At 43.6% G+C, this 27,959-nt stretch overlaps 1 protein-coding gene across 2 annotated transcripts; it reads left to right on the top strand.

Moving 5' to 3' along the window:
• The first annotated feature begins 13,637 nt into the window (after positions 1-13,637).
• On the top strand, positions 13,638-26,319 carry LOC123732647 (NLR family CARD domain-containing protein 3-like). Of its 2 annotated transcripts, XM_082972048.1 has the most exons (10): positions 13,638-13,763; positions 14,454-14,552; positions 20,252-20,368; positions 20,696-20,780; positions 20,910-21,138; positions 21,500-23,264; positions 23,543-23,716; positions 24,550-24,723; positions 24,897-24,943; positions 25,341-26,319. In XM_082972048.1, exons 2-10 carry the CDS (start codon positions 14,470-14,472, stop codon positions 25,865-25,867), a joined length of 3,201 nt encoding a protein of 1,066 aa, XP_082828174.1. In that variant the 5' UTR covers positions 13,638-13,763; positions 14,454-14,469; the 3' UTR covers positions 25,868-26,319. The 2 variants fall into 2 exon arrangements, with proteins under 2 accessions (XP_082828174.1, XP_082828175.1); XM_082972049.1 differs by lacking the exons at positions 13,638-13,763; positions 14,454-14,552 and having other exon boundaries at positions 20,367-20,391.
• Positions 26,320-27,959: the final 1,640 nt, after the last annotated feature.

Below are 27,959 nucleotides of genomic sequence, written 5' to 3'. Positions count from 1 at the left end.
AATCTGCTTTTGGTGGATATGGAACATTTCAGGAATAAACTGGCCCAAACTGGTGTGTGTGTGTGTCATGTGTGTGTGGGTGCAGTGTGTGTGTGTCCAGTGTGTGACACAGGGACACTGAAGAGTCCCACATTTCTGAGGTTCAGCAGTGGCCTGAAGGTATGTTAGGTTCAGCAGTGGCCTGAAGGTATGCTAGGTTCAGCAGTGACCTGAAGGTATGTTAGGTTCAGCAGTGGCCTGAAGGTATGTTAGGTTCAGCAGTGGCCTGAAGGTATGCTAGGTTCAGCAGTGACCTGAAGGTATGTTAGGTTCAGGAGTGGGTTGTTGAGGTCCAGCAGTGGCCTGAAGGTATGTTAGGTTCAGGAGTGGCCTGAAGGTATGTTAGATTCAGGAGTGGCCTGAAGGTATGTTAGATTCAGGAGTGGGTTGCTGAGGTCCAGCAGTGGCCTGAAGGTATGTTAGGTTCAGGAGTGGCCTGAAGGTATGTTAGGTTCAGGAGTGGGTTGCTGAGGTCCAGCAGTGGTCTGAAGGTATGTTAGGTCCAGCAGTGGCCTGAAGGTATGTTAGATTCAGGAGTGGGTTGCTGAGGTCCAGCAGTGGCCTGAAGGTATGTTAGGTTCAGGAGTGGCCTGAAGGTATGTTAGGTTCAGGAGTGGGTTGCTGAGGTCCAGCAGTGGTCTGAAGGTATGTTAGGTTCAGCAGTGGCCTGAAGGTATGTTAGGTTCAGCAGTGGCCTGAAGGTATGTTGAGGTCCAGCAGTGGCCTGAAGGTATGTTAGGTTCAGGAGTGGCCTGAAGGTATGTTAGGTTCAGCAGTGGCCTGAAGGTATGTTAGGTTCAGCAGTGGCCTGAAGGTATGTTAGGTTCAGCAGTGGCCTGAAGGTATGTTAGGTTCAGGAGTGGGTTGCTGAGGTCCAGCAGTGGTCTGAAGGTATGTTAGGTTCAGCAGTGGCCTGAAGGTATGTTAGGTTCAGGAGTGGCCTGAAGGTATGTTAGGTCCAGCAGTGGCCTGAAGGTATGTTAGGTTCAGCAGTGGCCTGAAGGTATGTTAGGTTCAGGAGTGGGTTGGTGAGGTTCAGCAGTGGCCTGAAGGTATGTTAGGTTCAGGAGTGGCCTGAAGGTATGTTAGGTTCAGGAGTGGGTTGGTGAGGTTCAGCAGTGGCCTGAAGGTATGTTAGGTCCAGCAGTGGCCTGAAGGTATGTTAGGTCCAGCAGTGGCCTGAAGGTATGTTAGGTTCAGCAGTGGCCTGAAGGTATGTTAGGTTCAGGAGTAGCCTGAAGGTATGTTAGGTTCAGCAGTGGATTGGTGAGGTTCAGCAGTGACCTGAAGGTATGTTAGATTCAGGAGTGGGTTGCTGAGGCCTGAGTCTGATGGTTTTCAGGGTGGGCCCCTATGGACCCCCTCCCAGCAGAGTCTGTATGGGATAGGACTGTAGTCAGAAGGTTTTCAGGGTGGGCCCCTTTGGCCCCCCTCCCAGCCTGAAGGTATGTTAGGTTCAGGAGTGGCCTGAAGGTATGTTAGGTTCAGGAGTGGGTTGCTGAGGTCCAGCAGTGGTCTGAAGGTATGTTAGGTTCAGCAGTGGCCTGAAGGTATGTTAGGTTCAGCAGTGGCCTGAAGGTATGTTGAGGTCCAGCAGTGGCCTGAAGGTATGTTAGGTTCAGGAGTGGCCTGAAGGTATGTTAGGTTCAGCAGTGGCCTGAAGGTATGTTAGGTTCAGCAGTGGCCTGAAGGTATGTTAGGTTCAGCAGTGGCCTGAAGGTATGTTAGGTTCAGGAGTGGGTTGCTGAGGTCCAGCAGTGGTCTGAAGGTATGTTAGGTTCAGCAGTGGCCTGAAGGTATGTTAGGTTCAGGAGTGGCCTGAAGGTATGTTAGGTCCAGCAGTGGCCTGAAGGTATGTTAGGTTCAGCAGTGGCCTGAAGGTATGTTAGGTTCAGGAGTGGGTTGGTGAGGTTCAGCAGTGGCCTGAAGGTATGTTAGGTTCAGGAGTGGCCTGAAGGTATGTTAGGTTCAGGAGTGGGTTGGTGAGGTTCAGCAGTGGCCTGAAGGTATGTTAGGTCCAGCAGTGGCCTGAAGGTATGTTAGGTCCAGCAGTGGCCTGAAGGTATGTTAGGTTCAGCAGTGGCCTGAAGGTATGTTAGGTTCAGGAGTAGCCTGAAGGTATGTTAGGTTCAGCAGTGGATTGGTGAGGTTCAGCAGTGACCTGAAGGTATGTTAGATTCAGGAGTGGGTTGCTGAGGCCTGAGTCTGATGGTTTTCAGGGTGGGCCCCTATGGACCCCCTCCCAGCAGAGTCTGTATGGGATAGGACTGTAGTCAGAAGGTTTTCAGGGTGGGCCCCTTTGGCCCCCCTCCCAGCAGTGTCTGTATGGGATAGGACTGTAGTTAGAAGTGTTTCAGGGTGGGCCCATATGGCCCCCCTCCCAGCAGTGTCTTCTCTCTTCAACTGCTGACCTCATCTGGAGTTGAGTTCCACATCCCTCATTGTCCTGGTACCATAGCAACTGGCCTGCCTTATCAGGAACTGAAACCAGATGCTACCCTTTGCCTCCTTCCTTAGAAATATGAATTTTCACCAATAACATGTTTGAACAGAATATGATCTTTCTGCACTTCCCCTTGTCTCACTCAGTAACTGTCCATCCCCAAAGTTCCTCTTCAACCTTCATTGAGCCCCTTAACATCTCCATGTATTATTCAGTATGTGATTCAGATTGTTGTGTAATTGTGAGTTGTAATGGAGTCCTTGTTCTCAATGGGACTGCTAAAACAGATAGATAAAGGTGTTAATAAATAAATGCATTCAGCACTAACAGCTCTGAGTGTCTTTCCATCCCTTCCCTAGTATGAATGTATGATTGTGATGTAATAAATATGTGTTGGTGCAGCAGGCCGTTGCTGCTCCTTGCAACATTGTATGTTCAACATCATCTTTCTAAAATGTCACTTGCCAAATCTAACAGTAGCATATCGCTATCTAACAGGAGCCTATCACTATCTAACAGTAACCTATCACTATCTAACAGTAGCCTATCACTATCTAACAGGAGCCTATCGCTATCTAATAGTAGCCTATCACTATCTAACAGCAGCCTATCGCTATCTAACAGTAGCCTATCACTATCTAACAGTAGCCTATCACTATCTAACAGAAGCCTATCACTATCTAACAGTAGCCTATCACTATCTAACAGTAGCCTATCACTATCTAACAGGAGCCTATCACTATCTAACAGTGGCCTATCACTATCTAACAGTGGCCTATCACTATCTAACAGTAGCCTATCACTATCTAACAGTAGCCTATCACTATCTAACAGGAGCCTATCACTATCTAACAGTAGCCTATCACTATCTAACAGGAGCCTATCACTATCTAACAGTAACCTATCACTATCTAACAGGAGCCTATCACTATCTAACAGTAGCCTATCACTATCTAACAGGAGCCTATCACTATCTAACAGGAGCCTATCACTCGATTTTATGTTTAACTTTAAATCAGTTAACGGTGTATCAATGAAAATCTGATACAGAGTGGAATGTACTGTTGACCAACCCATATATTTCAGCAGGGAAGTGTTCCTCACACCATCATTTCAAATGGTAGGACATGTGTCCTGTTGAAGCTAACTGGCTGATGGTAGGACATGTGCCGTTTGAAGCTAACTGGCTGATGGTAGGACATGTGTCCTGTTGAAGCTAACTGGCTGATGGTAGGACATGTGTCCTGTTGAAGCTTACTGGCTGATGGTAGGACATGTGTCCTGTTGAAGCTAACTGGCTGATGGTAGGACATGTGTCCTGTTGAAGCTAACTGGCTGATGGTAGGACATGTGTCCTGTTGAAGCTTACTGGCTGATGGTAGGACATGTGTCCTGTTGAAGCTTACTGGCTGATGGTAGGACATGTGTCCTGTTGAAGCTTACTGGCTGATGGTAGGACATGTGTCCTGTTGAAGTAAACTGGCTGATGGTAGGACATGTGTCCTGTTGAAGCTAACTGGCTGATGGTAGGACATGTGTCCTGTTGAACCTTACTGGCTGATGGTAGGACATGTGTCCTGTTGAAGCTTACTGGCTGATGGTAGGACATGTGTCCTGTTGAAGCTTACTGGCTGATGGTAGGACATGTGTCCTGTTGAAGCTTACTGGCTGATGGTAGGACAATAACCTAGTATGCCTATTTACAGCAGCATATTAGTAACGGTTGTTGTCGTGTTGAATGGACCAAACTGCAGACGGAATGTGGATACTCATCTTTTTAATATATACGAGCAAAGCATCCACAGGAAAAACAATAACTACTAACTACAGGCTAACAGGCTACATACAAACAAAAGACTAGCGGTGTTAGCACAACCACCCACAAACCCAAGTGACAAACATACTCCTAAATATATAACTAACAATCAGGAACAACGATCCCCAGCTGTTCCTGATCAGGAGTCACAAGACTAACACAGAAACAGACATACTAGACAACACATACAGACTTCTTCTGCTTCGTCCTGACCAAAATACTACACCACTACTCCCTCTACTGGTCAGGACGTGACAGTACCCCCCCCTGAAGGTGCAGACCCCGGAATTCACCTTAAAAGAAAACACAAAAATCCCCAATACCACAACAAAAAATAATACCCCCTAAACAAAAAAAGGGAGGGAAGGGAGGGTGGCTGCCGTCAACGACAGCACTGTGCTACACCCTCCCTCCCCAACCCACCTATCCTGGAGGTGGCTCTGGTTCCGGCCTCCTGCCCTCCAGGTTGTAGGCAGACTCATTGGGGTCCTGGTCGTAGACAGACTCAATTTGTTGTGGCTCGTGGGCAGGTTCCCTCATTTCCACACTGTAGGCAGACTCATTTACAACACAGTTAGTCAATTTCAGTTCCGGGTCGCAGGCAGACTCACCCGGTTCCGGGTCACAAGCAGACCCCCTCGGTTCCGGGTTGCAGGCAGGCTCCCTCGGTTCCGGGTCACAGGCAGACCCCTCTGGTTCCGGGTCGCAGGCAGTCTCCCTCGGTTCCGGACTAGACACTGTTGCCGGATACTCTGGACTGCACACTGTTGCCGGATACTCTGGACTGCACACTGGTGCCGGATACTCTGGACTGCACACTGGTGCCGGATACTCTGGACTGCACACTGGTGCCGGATACTCTGGACTGCACACTGGTGCCGGGCTCTTGAGGCTGGGCCGACGCACTGGAGGCCTGGTGCGTGGGGCTGGTAGAGGTGGTACCAGGCTGAAAACACGCACCCTAGGGCTAGTGCGAGGAGCGGGAACAGGCTGAATAGGACTAGGCCGACTCATGCTCTATTTGGATAGACAGTGAGAATTCAGTACATAACTGTCTTGTTATCAGAAATATGCTGTGCTGAACACCATGGTAATAGAGGTGAGGTTATGGACATTGTGTGGATAATGGATATAGGAGGTTGAATGGCCATATAAAGGGTGTAGAATGTTTTAGTTGTATATTTCCCAGGTCCTCAAGGCTCCAAAATCAATATAAAACAGTTTTTATAAACATTTACATACATACACTTGTTTTCTGCCATGAAGCTCTATACACCCCTAGAAAACCTTATATTTTAACAAGCCTTTTCTGGTCATGGAATCCCCCAAATTATTTGTTTTGTTTTTGGGAGCTCAGACTTGTGGCTTGGCACAAAATATATTTGGGGTGAATCAGACATATTTGTGCAATCCCATCCCCCTGGTGGCTATGGGGTACATATCAATTTACAGGCATATTATTATGATATTGGCAAATATATTTGATAAGAATCCAATTAGGGTTCGAAAAATAAACTACAAAATGTGGCCATATTTGTAGTTCCCAGTCAATGATGATTTCAGAAAACACAGATATTGCAAATGCAAACGTCAAAGTGATTCAAATGAATGACAGATGCAGCTACAACAATTGATGAAGACTATCAGACAGGTGCAGCTACAATAATTGATGAAGACTATCAGACAGATGCAGCTACAATAATTGATGAAGACTATCAGACAGATGCAGCTCCAATAATTGATGAAGACTATCAGACAGGTGCAGCTGCAATAATTGATGAAGACTATGAGACAGATGCAGCTACAATAATTGATGAAGACTATGAGACAGGTGCAGCTACAATAATTGATGAAGACTATGAGACAGATGCAGCTACAATAATTGAAGACTATCAGACAGGTGCAGCTACAATAATTGATGAAGACTATGAGACAGATGCAGCTACAATAATTGAAGACTATCAGACAGGTGCAGCTACAATAATTGATGAAGACTATGAGACAGGTGCAACTACAATAATTGATGAAGACTATCAGACAGATGCCGCTACAATAATTGATGAAGACTATCAGACAGGTGCAGCTACAATAATTGATGAAGACTATGAGACAGATGCAGCTGCAATAATTGATGAAGACTATGAGAAGGATGCAGCTACAATAATTGATGAAGACTATGAGACAGATGCAGCTACAATAATTGATGAAGACTATGAGAAGGATGCAGCTACAATAATTGATGAAGACTATGAGACAGATGCAGCTACAATAATTGATGAAGACTATGAGACAGATGCAGCTACAATAATTGATGAAGACTATGAGGAGGATGCAGATACAATAATTGATGAAGACTATGAGACAGGTGCAGCTACAATAATTGATGAAGACTATCAGAAAGTAATAATACAAATCTGATACCTTTCCAACAAAGGAAGTATCAATGTCACGCAACATAACCTTAGCAGGGATCCAAACCTGCATGTTGACCATTCTCCCTCTTTATATGTCAGATAACCTTAGCAGGGATCCAAACCTGCATGTTGACCATTCTCCCTCTTTATATGTCAGATAACCTTAGCAGGGATCCAAACCTGCATGTTGACCATTCTCCCTCTTTATATGTCAGATAACCTTAGCAGGGATCCAAACCTGCATGTTGACCATTCTCCCTCTTTATATGTATTGTATTCTACCACCTGATAGAATGGTAATGTATTGTATTATTACACCTGATAGAATGGTAATGTATTGTATTCTACCACCTGATAGAATGGTAATGTATTATATTCTACCACCTGATAGAATGGTAATGTATTGTATTCTACCACCTGATAGAATGGTAATGTATTGTATTCTACCACCTGATAGAATGGTAATGTATTGTATTCTACCACCTGATAGAATGGTAATGTATTGTATTATTACACCTGATAGAATGGTAATGTATTGTATTCTACCACCTGATAGAATGGTAATGTATTGTATTCTACCACCTGATAGAATGGTAATGTATTGTATTCTACCACCTGATAGAATGGTAATGTATTGTATTATTACACCTGATAGAATGGTAATGTATTGTATTCTAACACCTGATAGAATGGTAATGTATTATATTCTACCACCTGATAGAATGGTAATGTATTATATTATTACACCTGATAGAATGGTAATGTATTATATTCTACCACCTGATAGAATGGTAATGTATTATATTCTACCACCTGATAGAATGGTAATGTATTATATTCTAACACCTGATAGAATGGTAATGTATTGTATTCTAACACCTGATAGAATGGTAATGTATTGTATTCTACCACCTGATAGAATGGTAATGTATTATATTCTACCACCTGATAGAATGGTAATGTATTGTATTCTACCACCTGATAGAATGGTAATGTATTATATTCTACCACCTGATAGAATGGTAATGTATTGTATTCTACCACCTGATAGAATGGTAATGTATTATATTCTACCACCTGATAGAATGGTAATGTATTGTATTCTACCACCTGATAGAATGGTAATGTATTGTATTATTACACCTGATAGAATGGTAATGTATTGTATTCTACCACCTGATAGAATGGTAATGTATTTTAGTCGTTGCCTCAGACATAGCAATACATGCTGTTGATAACTTGGTTGACTTTCACTGTCATTGCTGGTACATTAATAAACAACTAAGATAACATGCTGTACTATAGAGATGGCAGCCCAGACTAGCATTGTGGACAGTGACAAATGGAAGATAGGTCCATGTACCTTTGCACTCATTTGGTTTCTGTCTTTCTGGCCCTCTGCAGTGCCAGTGTCCTCCTCCATGTTATTTGGTTTCTGTCTTTTCTGTTCCTCTGCAGTGCCAGTGTCCTCCTCCATGTAATTTGGTTTCTGTCTTTCTGGCCCTCTGCAGTGCCAGTGTCCTCCTCCATGTTATTTGGTTTCTGTCTTTCTGGCCCTCTGCAGTGCCAGTGTCCTCCTCCATGTTATTTGGTTTCTTCCGTTTTCATCAGGAATCTTGTTCCAAAGGCAGCTCTGCAGAGTGGTGACTAGCTGCCACAGACACAAAGTCATAAAATCTGTTTTTAAACCCTAACCACAATGCTAACCCTAATGCCTAACCCAGGGTTCTCCAACTGGCGGCCCGCGGGCCAAATCTGGCCGCCAACAATATTATTTGGCCCCTACAAAGCCCACCAAATAAATTAATATTTTGTTCATTCAAAAAATCAATTAAAAATGTTTTATCTTGCACCTGAGATGCAAAAAGTCCCAAAAGCAATGTCCCAAGAAGGATGTGACCTCACTACATTATGCAAAAGTTACATTTTTAACTTCATTCATGAGGGGCGGCAGGATAGCCTAGTGGTTAGAGCATTGGACTAGTAACCGAAAGGTACAAATCTGTTGTTCTGCAGAGGGCCAGTTAACCCACATTTCCTAGGCCGTCATTGAAAACAAGAATGTTCTTAACTGACTTGCCTAGTTAAATAAAAAAATGGAGAGAGAATGCAGGAGACAGTCAACTAATAAAGCAGGCCATTTAGTGGTGTTGAAATGTAAAGCTGCAACCACAGCGTAATCAATAGGAGGTGAACAGTGCCTGGTGCTGAAAATATAGATAACTTGTTATGCAAGTGGCGCCAATCAACAGGTGGAGAAAAACTACACCAGTCGAGTAATTCATTTCAACAATAATCTTCATTTTAATTTGACTTTACAAACAACAAGAGGGCTTAATTTGAGTCAATGTCTTCAGAGCGAAGGCCCATATAAATAACTGTCTGAGCTAGGCTGTGTGGGGGCGAAGGCCCATATAAATAACTTAACTGTCTGAGCTAGGCTATGTTGGGGTGAAGGCCCATATAAATAACTTAACTGGCTGAGCTAGGCTGTGTGGGGGCGAAGGCCCATATAAATAACTTAACTGGCTGAGCTAGGCTGTGTGGGGGCACAGGCCCATATAAATAACTTAACTGGCTGAGCTAGGCTGTGTGGGGGCGAAGGCCCATATAAATAACTGGCTGAGCTAGGCTGTGTGGGGGCGAAGGCCCATATAAATAACTGGCTGAGCTAGGCTGTGTGGGGGCGAAGGCCCATATAAATAACTGGCTGTGCTAGGCTATGTGGGGGCGAAGGCCCATATAAATAACTTAACTGGCTGAGCTAGGCTGTGTGGGGGCGAAGGCCCATATAAATAACTGGCTGAGCTAGGCTGTGTGGGGGCGAAGGCCCATATAAATAACTGGCTGAGCTAGGCTGTGTGGGGGCGAAGGCCCATATAAATAACTTAACTGTCTGAGCTAGGCTATGTGGGGGCGAAGGCCCATATAAATAACTTAACTGGCTGAGCTAGGCTGTGTGGGGGCGAAGGCCCATATAAATAACTTAACTGGCTGAGCTAGGCTGTGTGGGGGCGAAGGCCCATAATTTAACTTAACTGGCTGAGCTAGGCTGTGTGGGGGCGAAGGCCCATATAAATAACTTAACTGGCTGTGCTAGGCTGTGTGGCTTAACAGCATCTTTCACAAGAAAACAAAATGGCCTGATAGAAGAGGGATTTGTATTTATTTATTAGGCCGAGTTACAACTGCATCATGGCCAAAAAGGCAGCATCCTACATAAAACAATAATTTAAGAAAAACAGGTGATGTCTGTGTCTGAGTGTCTGTAGCCCTGTATCAGGAGTCTGGGATAATCTGAGTGTCTGTAGCCCTGTATCAGAGTGACCAGAGTAACCTGAGTGTCTGTAGCCCTGTATCAGAGTGACCAGAGTAACCTGAGTGTCTGTAGCCCTGTATCAGAGTGACCAGAGTAACCTGAGTGTCTGTAGCCCTGTATCAGGAGTCTGGGGATAACCTGAGTGTCTGTAGCCCTGTATCAGAGTGACCAGAGTAACCTGAGTGTCTGTAGCCCTGTATCAGAGTGACCAGAGTAACCTGAGTGTCTGTAGCCCTGTACCAGAGTGACCAGAGTAACCTGAGTATCTGTAGCCCTGTATCAGGAGTCTGGGATAACCTGAGTGTCTGTAGCCCTGTACCAGAGTGACCAGAGTAACCTGAGTGTCTGTAGCCCTGTATCAGAGTGACCAGAGTAACCTGAGTGTCTGTAGCCCTGTACCAGAGTGACCATAGTAACCTGAGTGTCTGTAGCCCTGTATCAGAGTAACCTGAGTGTCTGTAGCCCTGTACCAGGAGTCTGGGGATAACCTGAGTGTCTGTAGCCCTGTATCAGGAGTCTGGGATAACCTGAGTGTCTGTAGCCCTGTATCAGAGTAACCTGAGTGTCTGTAGCCCTGTATCAGAGTGACCAGAGTAACCTGAGTGTCTGTAGCCCTGTATCAGGAGTCTGGGGATAACCTGAGTGTCTGTAGCCCTGTATCAGAGTGACCAGAGTAACCTGAGTGTCTGTAGCCCTGTATCAGAGTAACCTGAGTGTCTGTAGCCCTGTATCAGGAGTCTGGGATAACCTGAGAGTCTGTAGCCCTGTATCAGAGTGACCAGAGTAACCTGAGTGTCTATAGCCCTGTATCAGGAGTCTGGGATGACCTGAGTGTCTGTAGCCCTGTATCAGGAGTCTGGGATAACCTGAGTGTCTGTAGCCCTGTACCAGGAGTCTGGGATAACCTGAGTGTCTGTAGCCCTGTGTCAGGAGTCTGGGGATAACCTGAGTGTCTGTAGCCCTGTATCAGGAGTCTGGGATAACCTGCTCCTGTAACGACAAAACAAACAGAAAATACTGTCAGCATGAGACCTAAAATAGCCATTGATAAGCACTAATAATCACAATAATAATAATAGCAATAATAACAATTATAATAATAATAATAATAATAATTACTATAATGTTAGTAGCCTATATGACTATTTATTAAATACTAAGTGATTTACTTAATGGGAAAAGTTGCATTTCCCCTCGGACACGATCTTGTGGATGTCAGGTGAGAGGGATGTGATGTTGATGAGCAGGCAGTCCTCGGTTGCCTTATGTGAAAGCCGGTTCCTGTCGTGAGTCGATTGCATTCATAGAGGAAAAGGAGGACTCACAGGTGTAAGATGATCCAAACATAGTTAGCACATAAAAGGAATGGTGATGACTACAACAACGATGGTGGTCAGCTGCTGCCCTCATTGGGTATAGCGAGCACCATCCCCCTCTCTCTCCCTCCATCCCCCTCTGTCTCCCCCATCCCCCTCTCTCCCCCTCCATCCCCCTCTCTCTCCCTCCATCCCCCTCTCTCTCCCTCCATCCCCCTCTCTCCCCCTCCATCCCCCTCTCTCTCCCTCCATCCCCCTCTCTCTCCCTCCATCCCCCTCTCTCTCCCTCCATCCCCCTCTCTCTCCCTCCTTCCCCCTCTCTCTCCCCCATCCCCCTCTCTCTCCCCCATCCCCCTCTCTCTCCCCCATCCCCCTCTCTCTCCCTCCATCCCCCTCTCTCTCCCTCCTTCCCCCTCTCTCTCCCTCCATCCCCCTCTCTCTCCCCCATCCCCCTCTCTCTCCCTCCATCCCCCTCTCTCTCCCCCATCCCCCTCTCTCTCCCTCCATCCCCCTCTCTCTCCCTCCTTCCCCCTCTCTCTCCCTCCATCCCCCTCTGTCTCCCTCCATCCCCCTCTCTCTCCCTCCATCCCCCTCTCTCCCCCTCCATCCCCCTCTCTCTCCCTTCATCCCCCTCTCTCCCCCTCCATCCCCCTCTCTCTCCCTCCATTCCCCTCTCTCTCCCTCCATCCCCCTCTCTCTCCCTCCATCCCCCTCTCTCTCCCTCCATTCCCCTCTCTCTCCCTCCATCCCCCTCTCTCTCACCCAGGTTCTGTTATCTCAGGTCATAAATTCCTGGAGGAGACTCTCTCCCTCGTGCAGTATAGAGAGAGGGTTTCACACTCTGATGGATGAGACAATGCAAGCCATTCATTTGTGGGGCGATTTCCTTCAACCTGCTGACCAGGCCCCTGTGTCTGTCCACCATAGCAGGAGCCCTGACGGTGATCACAAAGTTGACTTTTTCGAATGACAGGCCATGCTACGTAAACAATTGTTCCAGCTTTGTGAATAGGATGTCCCCGGCGGTGTGTCCTTCCAGGGGAACGTCCCCGGCGGTGTGTCCTTCCAGGGGAACGTCCCCGGCGGTGTGTCCTTCCAGGGGAACGTCCCCGGTGGTGTGTCCTTCCAGGGGAACGTCCCCGGTGGTGTGTCCTTCCAGGGGAACGTCCCCGGTGGTGTGTCCTTCCCATGAAAATAACGGACATATACACACAACTGTGCTACATCGGTGTTGTCAGTACTCTCATCAATAGCCAGGGGAAAATGCTCAGCCTGACTGAGCCCCTCCAGAACAATCCTATGCACATCATCCGCCAGAGCACAGACACGGCGTCCGGCTGATGTCACAGACAGGGGCACCTGTTTGACAGACGCAATTATGCTATCCATAGACTTGTCTGTAGCCAATTCCTCCAAAACTGTCACCATGCATTTTTGTTACTTTTTGAGAACGACATGTTCTCTTGCTATCAAGCTCATTGTTCTGAATGAATGTTGATATTAATAAAGTAGTGTAGACTACAGTAGGCTACGTAGACCTGTTTTTCCCCACCAATCAACACACAGAGAAATAAACAAAAAGTTATAATTGAATAGAGATATTGGTGATTTTATGATTTTATCAGATCTAAATTATTTTATTGTCACTGAATGTACTATGTACTAATCAAATGTGTTAAACATGTTGTTAAATTTGTAGTGTTGGCGTATTAATTGTGCTAATATTATATGCTAATTATGTTCTGGCCTGCCGACTTTAACTCAGAAAAAAATTCTCCCGATGTCACGTCCTGACCATAGAAAGCTGTTCTTTTCTATGGTAGAGTAGGTCAGGGCGTGACAGGGGGGTTTTCTAGTTTCGTTTTTCTATGTTGTTTTCTAGTTTTGTATTTCTATGTTGGGTTTTGTTTGGGATGATCTCCAATTAGAGGCAGCTGGTCATCGTTGTCTCTAATTGGAGATCATACTTAAGTAGGTGTTTTTCCCACCTGGGTTTGTGGAAGATTGTTTTTGAGTAGTGTATGTTTCACCTCTGCATCACGGTTTGTTGTTTTTTTGTTCTTTAGTTTATGTGTATGTATTGCATAGTTTCACAGTTCAATAAAATATGTGGAACGATAATCACGCTGCACTTTGGTCCGCTCCTCTCTATGACAACCGTGACACCCGAAGCCAAATCTAGTTGACAAACCCTGTTTTATAGTATGTCATGGCCTTTTCTGGCCAACTGCTGTTATGTTTATAATATACTATGGTGTTGTGTCACTAGACTTTGACCAGATATTATTGCATCCAAAGATCAACTGTACCTAGAACATAGATACAGAGACACTTGTTATCAGGAAGCTGCTCTCTCAGCCCAACGGAAAATATCTCAATAACTTGACATGTTCTGGTTGTGAATTCAGGCTACAAGGTAAGAATCTTCCCAGGGATTATTGGAAAGTGTGTAGAGAAATTAAATGTATGGTGTTATTTTAGTATAGTGACTGACAGTAAAACACTCAGATTTAAAAGTCCATTTCACCTGGGACAGTTATGTGACAGTTCAATCATACAAAATGGCGCTAACTGGGCGTAGGCAAGTCAAATTCAAAAACATATTGTTCATATATTCGTATATTGTGGTTATTTTACAATTTGTATATTTTTATGTATAAGTTGTAAATCGTCTTTTCAAAATATCGTAAAATTTGTTTTCTAAACTACAATGAGCTCCTCTTTCCTGTGTAATTTGGTATGAAACCACTGAACATACTTTTCTTAACATTGTTATTATGAACTGAATTCAGTAACAGCATAATAATATCATACCTGTTGAACAAAGCAACACACTAGAATGAGAGAAATTATTAAAAGAGAAAGTGACTTATTAATATTATGTTATTATTATTATTATTACTATTAGTTCCACTACATGGAGAAAAGGTTAAAATATCAGTCACGACTACATGTTCATGTGATGCATTAAATCACCTGACTGTTGGGATGTATCTGTTAGGAAATGTTTTATTTCTAAGAGATAATGAATAAAATACAACAATTGACATTCAATAATTAGTTGTCACTGTGTTAATCACAACCAACATGCTGGATCTCTGTTTAGGGGTCACTGCTCTAAAATGAGTCTCTCTTGGAAGAGAGAGAAGGGGGGCCCTGCCTCTAAAAGGAGTGTCTCTGGGGAACATGGCACCAAATCTAAGAGGTAAGATTAGTTTTGTAAAGAATTTATGAAGAGTTTATATCCAAAACACTATATCCACCATTTCTTCTCATTTGTGTTTTTTTCTACAGAAATTAAGGCTTATGGGTGTGTAAAATATTACTGTTCTAAGATTTAAAATTCATAGATTTTAGCGCATGACATTTTACTGAGAACATCACAGCAAGATGAAACAAATATTGTTGCATTCTCTAGATTCTGCATTCACCAGATTCTCACATTTCATTTGCATTATAGAGCCCCACAGTGGAGGTGTTATAATACCCATAACACCTAGCGGTCAAACAGGGAAATGGTTCCAATAGTTTTATAGAGCCCCACAGTGGAGGTGTCATAATACCCATAACACCTAGCGGTCAAACAGGGAAATGGTTCCAATAGTTTTATAGAGCCCCACAGTGGAGGTGTCATAATACCCATAACACCTAGTGGTGAAACAGGGAAATGGTTCCAATAGTTTTATAGAGCCCCACGATGGAGGTGTCATAATACCCATAACACCTAGTGGTCAAACAGGGAAATGGTTCCAATAGTTTTTCCAATAAAAAACATGAGCTGTCGCACACCCAGATAATGTTTATTTATGTGGAGGTTCTGACTAACGGCTAAACTATAAGCTATACAAAAATAGAGTCCCACACTCCATATATAAACTCCCAGTAATTTATTGGGTATTTACCAACGTTTCAGCATCACTGTGCCTTCTTCAGGGTGATGTCATCAATACTTGAACCAGGTTATGTAGACAAACAGTGCAATTAGTGCAACCAATGACAATAGAGAGGGGTGTGTCATGATTATTAAGTTAATTAGAATGAATTGAATGAAACTGTTAAAAAAACAATAGTTTCTGGCATATTGAATATATCAGGCTATTGTTATCATATAGAAACATAACTGATAATTGTACATAACATTAGCGTCAACATACATTATTGTTTAATTCAATTTCACATATTTAATTGTTTCCTATTTCAATAAAAACGTTTGTTCCATGTAATGTTTTGGTTCAACCATAATGCATAATGAGCATCATCAACAGGGGAACATATTGGATGTACTCTGATAAGCTGTAGAAAGAATATATACATTTAAAACAGAGAACTGTTCATAAGGGCCAGAGATCAAAGTCAATATTCAGACCACTAGGGGTCCATGTTTTTAGACAGGATCTCCAGTAAGCCTCCCTTTGTAGTAGTAGGATCTCCATGTTACCTCCTCTCCTTGGTAGAGCAACATGCTCAATGCCTGTGTATTGGAGGGAGGAGATTGGATGGTCAGCTTCAACAAAGTGAGCTGCTATTGGACAGTCAATGTTCTTACACCTGATTGAGCTGCTGTGTTCAGCTATGCGTTGTTTTAATTGTCTTTTCGTTTGTCCTACGTAGGCTTTCCCACATGAACAGGTGATGAGATGGATTACTCCCTTGGTCTTGCATGAGATGATCCCTCTAACAGGGATTGTTCCACCTGTATGTTGATGTCTGAAGATGGATGTTTTTATAGTGCTGTTGCACTGTGCTCATGAGCCACGTTTGTAGTTCCCATTTGGGATGGGTGTCAAGAGTGTCTGAATGGGCTCAGGGGGCAGGTCAGATCTCACCAAGTTATCTCCAATATTGTGACCACGCTTATAGACCACCAGTGGGGGTTCATTATAGACCACCAGTGGGGGTTCCTTATAGACCACCAGTGGGGGTTCATTATAGACCACCAGTGGGGGTTCCTTATAGACCACCAGTGGGGGTTCCTTATAGACCACCAGTGGGGGTTCCTTACAGACCACCAGTGGGGGTTCCTTATAGACCACCAGTGGGGTTCCTTATAGACCACCAGTGGGGGTTCCTTATAGACCACCAGTGGGGGTTCCTTATAGACCACCAGTGGGGGTTCCTTATAGACCACCAGTGGGGGTTCCTTATAGACTACCAGTGGGGGTTCCTTATAGACCACCAGTGGGGGTTCCTTATAGACCACCAGTGGGGGTTCCTTATAGACCACCAGTGGGGGTTCCTTACAGACCACCAGTGGGGGTTCCTTATAGACCACCAGTGGGGGTTCCTTATAGACCACCAGTGGGGTTCCTTACAGACCACCAGTGGGGGTTCCTTATAGACCACCAGTGGGGGTTCCTTACAGACCACCAGTGGGGTTCCTTACAGACCACCAGTGGGGGTTCCTTATAGACCACCAGTGGGGGTTCCTTATAGACCACCAGTGGGGGTTCCTTATAGACCACCAGTGGGGGTTCCTTATAGACCACCAGTGGGGGTTCCTTATAGACCACCAGTGGGGGTTCCTTATAGACCACCAGTGGGGGTTCCTTATAGACCACCAGTGGGGTTCCTTGAAGAGGTGTGTGTTTATTTTTGTCTGATTGTAGAATATTCCAGTGCTTTTCCAGTATTGCTATCTATCAGAATACTTGGTGTACTTGGTGCAAAAGACGGTTGTTTTTCTTATTTGGTCGAGTTTTTAGCAATTCCTCTGTTGGTTTTTGAGATATTTTCATCATTGCTGCATCAAGAGTTCTGTCCTTTTAGCCTCTCATTTTGAATTTATCTGTAACTTCTTAGCATTGCTGTCAAAATCCAAACATTTTTCTACCGTACAGTTTTCCCATAGGGAATTGTAGAAACACTTCAAATAAGGGATGTGTTTCGTATAGGGTGGGGTGGCGCGGCGGTCCTTGTGGGCAAATTCTGTCATCAAAGTATGTCATTCTCTGGATTTATGGTGTTTTCAAGACAACTGTGAACTGGGAAGTTCTAATGATGACGTCAGTGATCTTCGGGTTGGAGCTCTAGAAAGAGGCCGAGATCCCCACTTGGAATTTCGAGTTGGATGACTGTTCAAACCGTATTTTCTCAGTCGGAGCTCGTTTTTTTCAGAGTTTCTAGTTGTCCTGAACTCACTGAAGTCTGAGATTTCCCAGTTTCCAGTTGTTTTGAAGGAAGCAGAATTCATGCTGGATTCACAGCACGGCCAATGTATTCAGCCTTTTCTGTCCCATGGTGTTGCATGTAAATATTTATATTTTTAAGCTTGGAAAAGAGACCCTTAAACTCAGAATTGGACCACACACCCTCTCCACTGAATTGCTGGCTAGTGACTGCTTTGCAATGCGTGCAGTTAGCCACTGATTCCTTCCAAACCACTCATTGCTAGCTAAGATTTTGAACGTATGATGTTGACATGATCAGTCCAATCAAAGCTAAGGTAGATATAACGTGATTTGACAATTTTATCTGTGGCCAATGACCTTGAGCCTTTTGGATGGGCACTTCTAATGTAACTCTATGGCAGCACCCAATGGGCTTGAATTTTTGAGCTCTCCCTGTAGATTTTACGGTGACGTAGTGTCTCCATGAGTGACAGAACACTGAGCCAATCAAGGCGCAACTACAGATCATTACCAACCCCTACGCTCAGTATTTTCCTCTGGCTGCCCCACCACCACAGAAAGCACTGAGCTAGGCTGAAACACCTGCATTTAGGAGCTGCCTAACTCAAGACAACAAAAAAGAGCATGTTTGTATGCAGCTTTATTATCATTTGTTTTACATTGTTTGCAAACTAATATGTGAAACGTATTAACTAGGCAAGTCAGTACAAATTCTTATTTACAAACCCCGGCCAAACCCGGACGACGCTGGGCCAATTGTGCGCCTCCCTATGGGACTCCCAATCACGGACGGATTCGAACCAGGTACTTGCAGTGTGTTAGACAACTGTGCCAGTCGGGTGCCAATGTATATTGTATGTTGACTTTGACATGTTGTGGCTTTCAATATAAAAGAATATAAATATGAAGACTCGTATTTCACTTACCAGTCTAATGTAACGTTAGCAGGTAACGTTAGCGTCCTCTCCTTTAGCTGTTGTCTCAAAAAAAATGTATGCAAGAATATCGTCAAAAATCTCTATGCTTGGACATTGATTTAGCTTTTCCAGTATTAGTAGCCATATTGTAAGTTCAAAATTTGCAAAACACTTTGTTTTCATAACTTTCATAACTCATAGATATGCGTAACGCGCTTCGCCATATACTTGCATAAATGGCCAAAAGGAACTAGCCTCCTGGCGCGCAAGCAAGCAATTGGTGTGGGATAGGTGAGGCAGGTTTGAGACTGATCTAATGAATTTACAAGAAAAATACACTTTATTTCTCAGCTGCCTCACCTACGTCTTTATGTGAATTAATAACTTTTAAATGCTAAATATTTCCCATAGATGGCAGCATAAGACCACGAAGCATCAGTTATAGGCTACAAGCAGCAATATGATTGACATAAAATAGCATGCAACCCCAGACTATATGTCCCATGATTTTCTAAAATGGTCACTCATTACTTTAGGTAGCTATATATCTGGTATTAGGGCTGTGTTGCTTTTGGGAGAGCAAATAAACAGTGACTATAGCAGGTATTGAACCCCGGGTAAATAATCACTAGTCAGAACCTCAACCTTAGCACTGGGATTAGGATACATTATAGAAAATCATTTTAAATATCTGATATTGTGAGTAAACAACCTCGGAATAGAAAAGACAAGACTGCATCTTCCATCCTGCCAATAAATTACATCGTACAACCCTCGTGGTTAGAAAATTATCTCAACATGCCCCTCGTTTTGCTCGAGAAGGCAGAGTGCACGTCCTGAACCACAGATACTGTAGTTTCGAAATGGGACTAGAAATAAGAACTACAATTCTCAGACCTTACACTTCCTGGTTGAAATGTTCTCAGGTTTTTGCCTGCAGTATGAGTTCTGTTATACTCACAGACACCATTCAAACAGTTTTAGAAACTTCAGAGTGTTTTCTATCCAAATCTACTAATAATATGCATATTCTATTTCCTGGGCAAGAGTAGTAACCAGTTTAAATTGGGTACGTTTTTCATCCGGCCGTGAAAATACTTCCCCCTAGCCCCAAGAAGTTAAATAATTGTTATATATTTTGTCAACTTTTATGATGAGTATTTTTGTAAATTGATGTGCACATTCACCGATGGTTTTGGTGGGAATACATTTTCTGAACATCACGCGCCAATGTAAAATCCTGTTTTTGGATATAAATATGAACTTTATCGAACAAAACATACATGTATTGTGTAACATAATGTCCTAGGAGTGTCATCTGATGAAGATCGTCAAAGGTTAGTGCTTCATTTAGCTGTGTTTTGGGTTTTATTGACACATGTCCTTGCTTGGAAAATGGCTGTGTGATTATTTTTGTCTATGTACTCTCCTAACATAATCTAATCTTTTGCTTTCACTGTAAAGCCTTTTTGAAATCGGACAATGTGGTTACATCAAGGAGAAGTGTATCTTTAAAATGGTGTAAAATAGTCATATATTTGAGAAATTGAAATTATTAGATTTTTGCGCTAGCGTCCCACGTAGCCCATAGAAGTTAAACAGTTTTAGAAATGTCAGGGTGTTTTCTATCCAATACTACCATGCATATGCATATCCTAGCTTCTGGGCCTGAGTAACAGGCAGTTTACTTTGGTCACGTTTGTCATCGAAACTTCAAAATTCTGCCCCTACCCTAAAAGCTAATACATGAACGTTTCTGAAAGTGATACATAGCGTTTTGTAATGAAACTCTTCTTATGATTCCCCATCTGAGATCAGAGTAGATGAGAGATGTAATGTTTGTCTCTCTTGTGTTGAAGTCCAATCAAGCAGGAGAGACCAGCCTCCCCTGTTCCCAGCTGTGTGTCCATGAAGAGTGACCGGTCTATGGGTCGTCCTCCAAACTTTAGAGAGGGAGACGTTTCTACTGAACAAAGGTAAGAAGAACTCATGGGTCATGGTCAGTGAGTTAATCAACACTGTCTCTAGACATTTCTCCTCTCCCATTTTCCCGTTTCTTTTGGTTGTTTTCATAATCCATAGGCTAATACTTTTGTCCATTTTCATAGTCCTAAAACAATATTAAACAAACACAACGTTCCCTCCCTGTGTGTGTGTGTGTGTGTGTGTGTGTGTGTGTGTGTGTGTGTGTGTGTGTGTGTGTGTGTGTGTGTGTGTGTGTGTGTGTGTGTGTGTGTGTGTGTGTGTGTGTGTGTGTGTGTACTCCCTGGATGAGGAGATGTAATCTCATGTTTTGTCCACAGAAACCAACAGGACAGATCAGAGTCAGAGATTCTCAGTGGTCAGTCTTCCCAGAGTCATCAAACAGACCTGGCCTCCATATTCAATGTATGTGGTCCTGTTATGTACATTTGTTTTTGTTAACCTCGAGTAAAGTTGATCTGTCAAGCATTCAATAATGTGTTAATGAGAAAGCATTTCTTCTCTTGCTTAACTTATTTTATTTATTTATTTCAGATGCTTGAAGAGAATATTATGACATTTGTGAAGAACGAGCTGAAGATGTTCAAGAGGATTCTTAGTCCAGAACTCCCAGAAGGCTTTGAGAGTCAGAAGCAGGATAAGGAAGTGGTGGATGCTGAAGATGAGAAGCAGGAGAGCAGTGCCAGAGAGGGGGCTCTGAAGATCACACTGCACGTCCTGAGGAAAATGAACCAGAAGGAGCTTGCTGACACACTGGAGAAATGTAAGATCTGTCTGCCTCATGTTGAATGCTGTTTTATAACATTTAAAAGCTGTAGCTAAAGTACAGCTAAAGTAGCTGTGTAACTCAATGATATTGTAGCAGCCTTAACACAACACCTAGTGACCTCATCATGTAGCAGCAGAGAGAGAGAGAGACAACATTAATAATACCATCAATAACACCAATATTATTATAATCAGTCACACCAGTCTGTAATGTATTATGAAAACATTTACACATTTATACAGTCAGTTAATTAAGAGAATAAATGATTATAATTTAACTTTATAACAGTCCTACAATACTGTAGGCATTAAAACAAATGTAATATTAATATCCTCCTTGTTATTTCTTCATTCAGATGAACTTGCTGTGATTTGCCAACGTGAACTCAAATCTAATCTAAAGAAGAAGTTTCAATGTGTATTTGAGGGGATCGCGAAACAAGGAAACCCAACACTTCTCAATAAGATCTACACAGAGCTCTACATCACAGAGGGTGGAACAGGAGAGGTCAATAATGAACATGAGCTGAGACAGATTGAGACAACAACCAGGAAACAAGCAAGACCAGAGACTGCAGTCAAATGTAACGACATCTTCAAACCCTTAACTGGACAAGACAAACTCATCAGAACTGTGCTGACAAAGGGAGTCGCTGGCATTGGAAAAACAGTCTCTGTCCAGAAGTTCATTCTGGACTGGGCTGAAGGAAAAGCAAATCAGGATGTTCAATTTGTGTTTTCATTCCCTTTTCGGGAGCTGAATTTGATGAAAGGAGATGAACACACTTTGATTGAACTTCTCTATCACTTCTCAATGGAAACCAAACAATCAAGAATCTCCAACTACGACAAGTACAAAGTTCTGTTCATCTTTGATGGTCTGGATGAGTGCCGACTGCCCCTAGACTTCCAGAAGAACAAGATCTGTTGTGACATCACAGAGTCAACCTCAGTGGATGTTCTGCTGACAAATCTCATCAAGGGAAATCTGCTTCCCTCTGCTCTCCTCTGGATAACTACCCGACCTGCAGCAGCCAATAAGATCCCTTCAGGGTGTGTTGACCAGGTGACAGAGGTACGAGGGTTCAATGACCCACAGAAGGAGGAGTACTTCAGAAAGAGATTCAGTGATGAGGACCTGGCCAGCAGAATCATCTCACATGTAAAGACATCAAGGAGCCTCCACATCATGTGCCACATTCCTGTCTTCTGTTGGATTTCTGCAACAGTCCTCGAACACATGTTGAAACATAAGAGAGAAGAGATGCCCAAGACTCTGACTGAGATGTACACACACCTTGTGGTGTTTCATACCAAACAGAAGAATGAAAAGTATCTTGGGAAAGAAGAGACAGATCCACACTGGAATAACGAGAGCATTCTGTCACTGGGAAAACTGGCTTTTCAACAGCTAGTGAAGGGCAATCTGATTTTCTATGAAGAAGACCTGAAAGAGGCTGGCATTGATGTCAATGAAGCATCAGTGTACTCAGGATTGTGCACACAGATCTTTAAAGAGGAATGTGGGCTGTACCAGGACAAGGTGTACTGCTTCGTTCATCTGAGCATTCAGGAGTTTCTGGCTGCTGTGTATGTGTTCCTCTCATTCATCAACAACAATGAGAATCTAATGGACAAACTGCAAACAAAAGAGAAGCCTGAAGTTACTTTCTACAAGAGTGCTGTGGATAAAGCCTTACAAAGTGAGATGGGAAACCTGGACCTTTTCCTCCGCTTCCTTCTGGGCCTCTCACTGGAGTCCAATCAGAAGCACTTACGAGGTCTACTGACAAAGACAAGAAGCAGCTCACAGAGCCATGAAGAGACAGTCAAGTACATCAAGGAGAAGATCAGGGAGAATCCCTCTCCAGAGAGGAGCATCAATCTGTTCCACTGTCTGAATGAACTGAATGACCATTCTCTAGTGGAGGAGATCCAAAGCTACCTGAGCTCAGGAAGTCTCTCAGAAACCAACCTGTCACCTGCACAGTGGTCAGCTCTGGTCTTTGTGTTGCTGACTTCAGAAAAGGAGCTGGATGTGTTTGACCTGAAGAAATACTCCAGATCAGAGGAAGGTCTTCTGAGGCTGCTGCCAGTTGTCAAAGCCTCCAGAGCTGCTCTGTGAGTAAATAAAATGACATATAAGAAGTATTCATCAGGAAGAAATATTATGTTTAGAGAAAAATATGTATTATAATATGTATATAATATTATATTGCATAACATATTGAATCAGATATTCAATCTAGTATTACAATATGACCATACAATTCTAGGAGACGGAAGATGAATCTATGTGTTGTTTGGGAATATGAACCAAATGCATCTGCCATTGTCCTTCTACACTGCTGGTGTTAAATGAACAGTGTGTTTGTGAAGTCATGATGATCTCTTTGCAGGCTGTCAGGCTGTGGAGTCACAGAGAAAGGCTGTGCTTCTCTGGTCTCAGCTCTGAGGTCAAACCCCTCACACCTGAGAGAGCTGGACCTGAGTAACAATGACCTGAAGGATTCAGGAGTGGAGCTGCTCTCTGCTGGACTGGAGAATCCCCACTGTAAACTGGAGACTCTGAGGTCAGTATTCCTGTAGTTGGTCAACAAGTGATAACTGTTCACCAGATCCACATGTTTTTACCAGACACACATAGTCCACACCATATGTGTTTGGACAGTGAAGCTTACAGTTTTAAATGTGGTGCTATGCACCAGCATGTATCTTCTCACTTAGAAAACATCCACCATTTTAATATTGGGCAAAACATAACCCAAAACACAACCAAAACAAACTGCAAAATCAATCAACGAGTTTGAGTCACAAGCTTGATGTAGTCGCTGCGTTCAAGGAATATCGGATCAAATACTCAACTTGTGACTACTTTAATACACTATGAGTGAATTGGTCAGAAAACATGACTTCTTTAAATAGGGGGACTAGATACATAAAGTGCTTTCATTTTTCTAAATGGTGAAACAGATATGTATGAAAATATCCTCAAATAAAAGGTGACATTATATACTGTCACCTCATATGAAACATTTGATCTGAAATCCAAAATGTTGGAGTTTAGAGCCACATTTAAAATGTTATCTTCACTGTCAAAATAGATATATGGTGTGGACTGTATACTCAATACAATCTAAATCTGATACCTCACTGTCTGTCTTTTGACTGATACTGCTTTTAAACTGGTCTGGTCAGTCTACTCAAATATTTGTACTATACATGTTTCTATCTGCAGGCAAAACTTTGATAATTTGTCATTTTTAATGACGATATATTAATTTACGAATAGATATGGAAGGTTTCAGGACACTGATATATCTAAATATGTTGAAAAAATATACTGCCACTATTTTCACCACCAAAGAATAGCAGTGTGGTTTTAATATGATTTGACTCTTTGCAGGCTGTCAGGCTGTCTAGTCACAGAGGAAGGCTGTGCTTCTCTGGTCTCAGCTCTGAGGTCAAACCACTCACACCTGAGAGAGCTGGACCTGAACTACAATCACCCAGGAGACTCAGGAGTCAGACTGCTCTCTGCTGGACTGGAGGATCCACACTGCAGACTGGAGAAACTCAAGTATGTAGAGGGTTTATGTCAATGTTCATATCAGACATGTTGGACTTTTCAGGCTAGTTAAGACAAACATTCTGACCACCACTTGGACAAAGTTATATGCTAACTGTGTGTGTGTGTGTGTGAGTTCAGGTGTATCCCTCATTGACTGTCTGTTTTTCTGCTTACCGCTACAGTGTGGAACATGGTGGAGAGTTCAGAATGAAACCTGGACTTAGAAAATGTGAGTGTTGACTGCTGTGAAGAATATGACTAAGAATAAGTCTTAATTCAAGTTAAGTCAAAGTCAAAGACCACCATCATTACTGACTTGGTCATATTGAATATCAGCTGTCGTTCTACAGAAACAGAAATCAGGGACACCAACGTTTACAAAGAGTTACTTTGACAATGTATGTGTGTCTGTGTGTGTGTGAGTGTTTGTGTGTAATTAATGGGAATAAGTGTTTTTTATATTACCATACAGTATAACATGTGATCATTCAACAAGTCTCAAGTCACCTTAACTTCTCCTTTTGATACCTAGAAACATCTACATTAAATGAATTAGTGAAAAGTGAGTTAACATTCTAATGTGAATGATGATGATTTCTAATATTGTGTCTGGTTTCATCCATCAGATGTCTGTGATCTCACACTGGACCTAAACACAGTAAACAGACTCCTCTCTCTGTCTGAGGAGAACAGAAAGGTGACATGGAGGAGAGAAGAGCAGCCGTATCCTGATCACCCAGAGAGATTTGACTACTGTAGACAGGTGCTGTGTAGAGAGGGTCTGACTGGGCGCTGTTACTGGGAGGTAGAGTGGAGTGGGGGGGCTGTTATAGGAGTAACATATAAAGGAATCAGCAGGAGAGGAGGGGGTGAGGACTGTAGGATTGGATACAATGACAAGTCCTGGTGTCTGTTCTGCTCTGACAACAGATACATTGCCAGATATAATAATAACTCCACTACCATAGACGTCCCCTCCTCCAGCTCCCACAGAGTAGGAGTGTATCTGGACTGGCCAGCCGGCACTCTGTCCTTCTATAGAGCCTCCTCTGACACACTGACCCACCTGATCACATTCACCTCCACATTCACTGAGCCCCTCTATCCAGGGTTTGGGGTTTATTATATTGACTCTTCAGTGTCCCTGAAATAATAACTGGACACAAACACACACACACACACACACTGGACACACACACTGGATATACACACACTCAACACACACACTGGACACACACACACTGGTTGCACACACTCACACACTCACACACTCACACACACACACACTGGACACAAACACACACACACTGGACACACACTGGACACACACACACACACACTGGACACAAACTGGACACACACACACACACACTGGACACAAACTGGACACACACACACACACACTGGACACACACTGGACACACACTGGACACACACTGGACACATACAGACACTGGACGCACACACTCACACACACACACACACACACACACACACACACACACACACACACACACACACACACACACACACACACACACACACACACACACTGGACACAAACTGGACGCACACGCACACACTGGACACAGACACACACACACACACACTGGACACAAACTGGACACACACACACACACACACACACTGGACACAAACTGAACACACACACACACACTCAACACACACACTCTCAACACACAAACTGAACACACACACACACACACACACTGAACACACACACACACACACTCAACACACACACACACACTCAACACACACACACACACACACACACACATTCTGGACATACACACACACTGAACACACACACACACTGGACACAAACTGGACACACACACATAAACACACTCAACACACATACACTCAACACACACACACACTCACACTCGACACACACTCACACTCGACACACACACACACTCGAAACACACACACTCGACACACACACACTGGACAGACACACACACACACACACTGGACAGACACACACACACTGGAAACACACACACACACACACACACTGGACAGACAGACACACACTGGACAGACACACACACACTGGACAGACACACACACACACTGGACACACACACACACACACACACACTGGACACACACACACACACACACACTGGACACACACACACACACACACACACTGGACACACACACACACACACACACACACTGGACACACACAACACTGAACACACACACAAACATAAACACACACTCAACACACACACACTCAACACACACACACTCAACACACTCGACACACTCAACACACACACACACTGAACACACACAGACACTGGACACACACACACTGAACACACACACACACACACACACACACTGAACACACACACACACACACACACACACTGGGCACATACTCACACACTGAAACACACACACACACACACACACTGAACGGACACACACTGGACACACTCTGAACACACACACACACACACACACACACACACTGAAACACACACACACACACTGAACAAACACACACTCTGGACATACACACACACACACACTGGACCCACTGGACACACACACACACTGGACACACACACACTGGACCCACTGGACACACACACCCACTGGACACACACACACACACTGGACACACACACTCACTGGACACACACACTCACTGGACACACACACTGACACACTGGACACACACACGCTTGACACACTGGACACACACGCTTGACACACTGGACACACACACGCTTGACACACTGGACACACACACGCTTGACACACTGGACACACACACAAACACACTGGACACACACACATGACAGGCTTGTAATATTTTCTGATCTTTTACCACTTTGCATTTTTTATGATATATTTTACTGTTTATGTTTGTACCACAGGAGGTTGGTGGGACCTTATTTGGGGAGGACAGGCTTGTAATGGCTGGAGTGGAATAAGTGGAATGGTATCAAACACGTGGTTTCCATGTGTTCCATTTCATTCACTCTGTTCCAGACATTATTATGAGCCGTCCTCCCCTCAGCAGCCTCCTCTGGTATGTACTGTCCTGTATGTGAGAGAGATCCAACAAGGAATTACAATGTATGTATTACTTTTAATACCTGCAAATGGCAAATAAACTACTGGAACTCCTTATAAATGTCTGCAGCCGACAAGAGGTGAAAATACTACCGGAATATTCTGCAAATGTTGATGAA

Source organism: Salmo salar, unplaced genomic scaffold, assembly GCF_965601325.2.
Source record: "Salmo salar unplaced genomic scaffold, fSalSal1 ptg000536l, whole genome shotgun sequence".
NCBI lineage: Eukaryota > Metazoa > Chordata > Actinopteri > Salmoniformes > Salmonidae > Salmo > Salmo salar.
The sequence above is the reverse complement of the archived record's forward strand: the minus strand, read 5'-3'. Positions and strand labels throughout refer to the sequence as shown.

Coding starts and splice junctions, on each gene's coding strand:
- LOC123732647 (XM_082972048.1), top strand. CDS start 14,470: ATGAGTCTCTCTTGGAAGAGAGAGAAGGGGGGCCCTGCCTCTAAAAGG. Junction 21,139..21,499: donor TGCTGACACACTGGAGAAAT/GTAAGATCTGTC, acceptor TTCTTCATTCAG/ATGAACTTGCTGTGATTTGC. Junction 24,724..24,896: donor TGCAGACTGGAGAAACTCAA/GTATGTAGAGGG, acceptor TTACCGCTACAG/TGTGGAACATGGTGGAGAGT.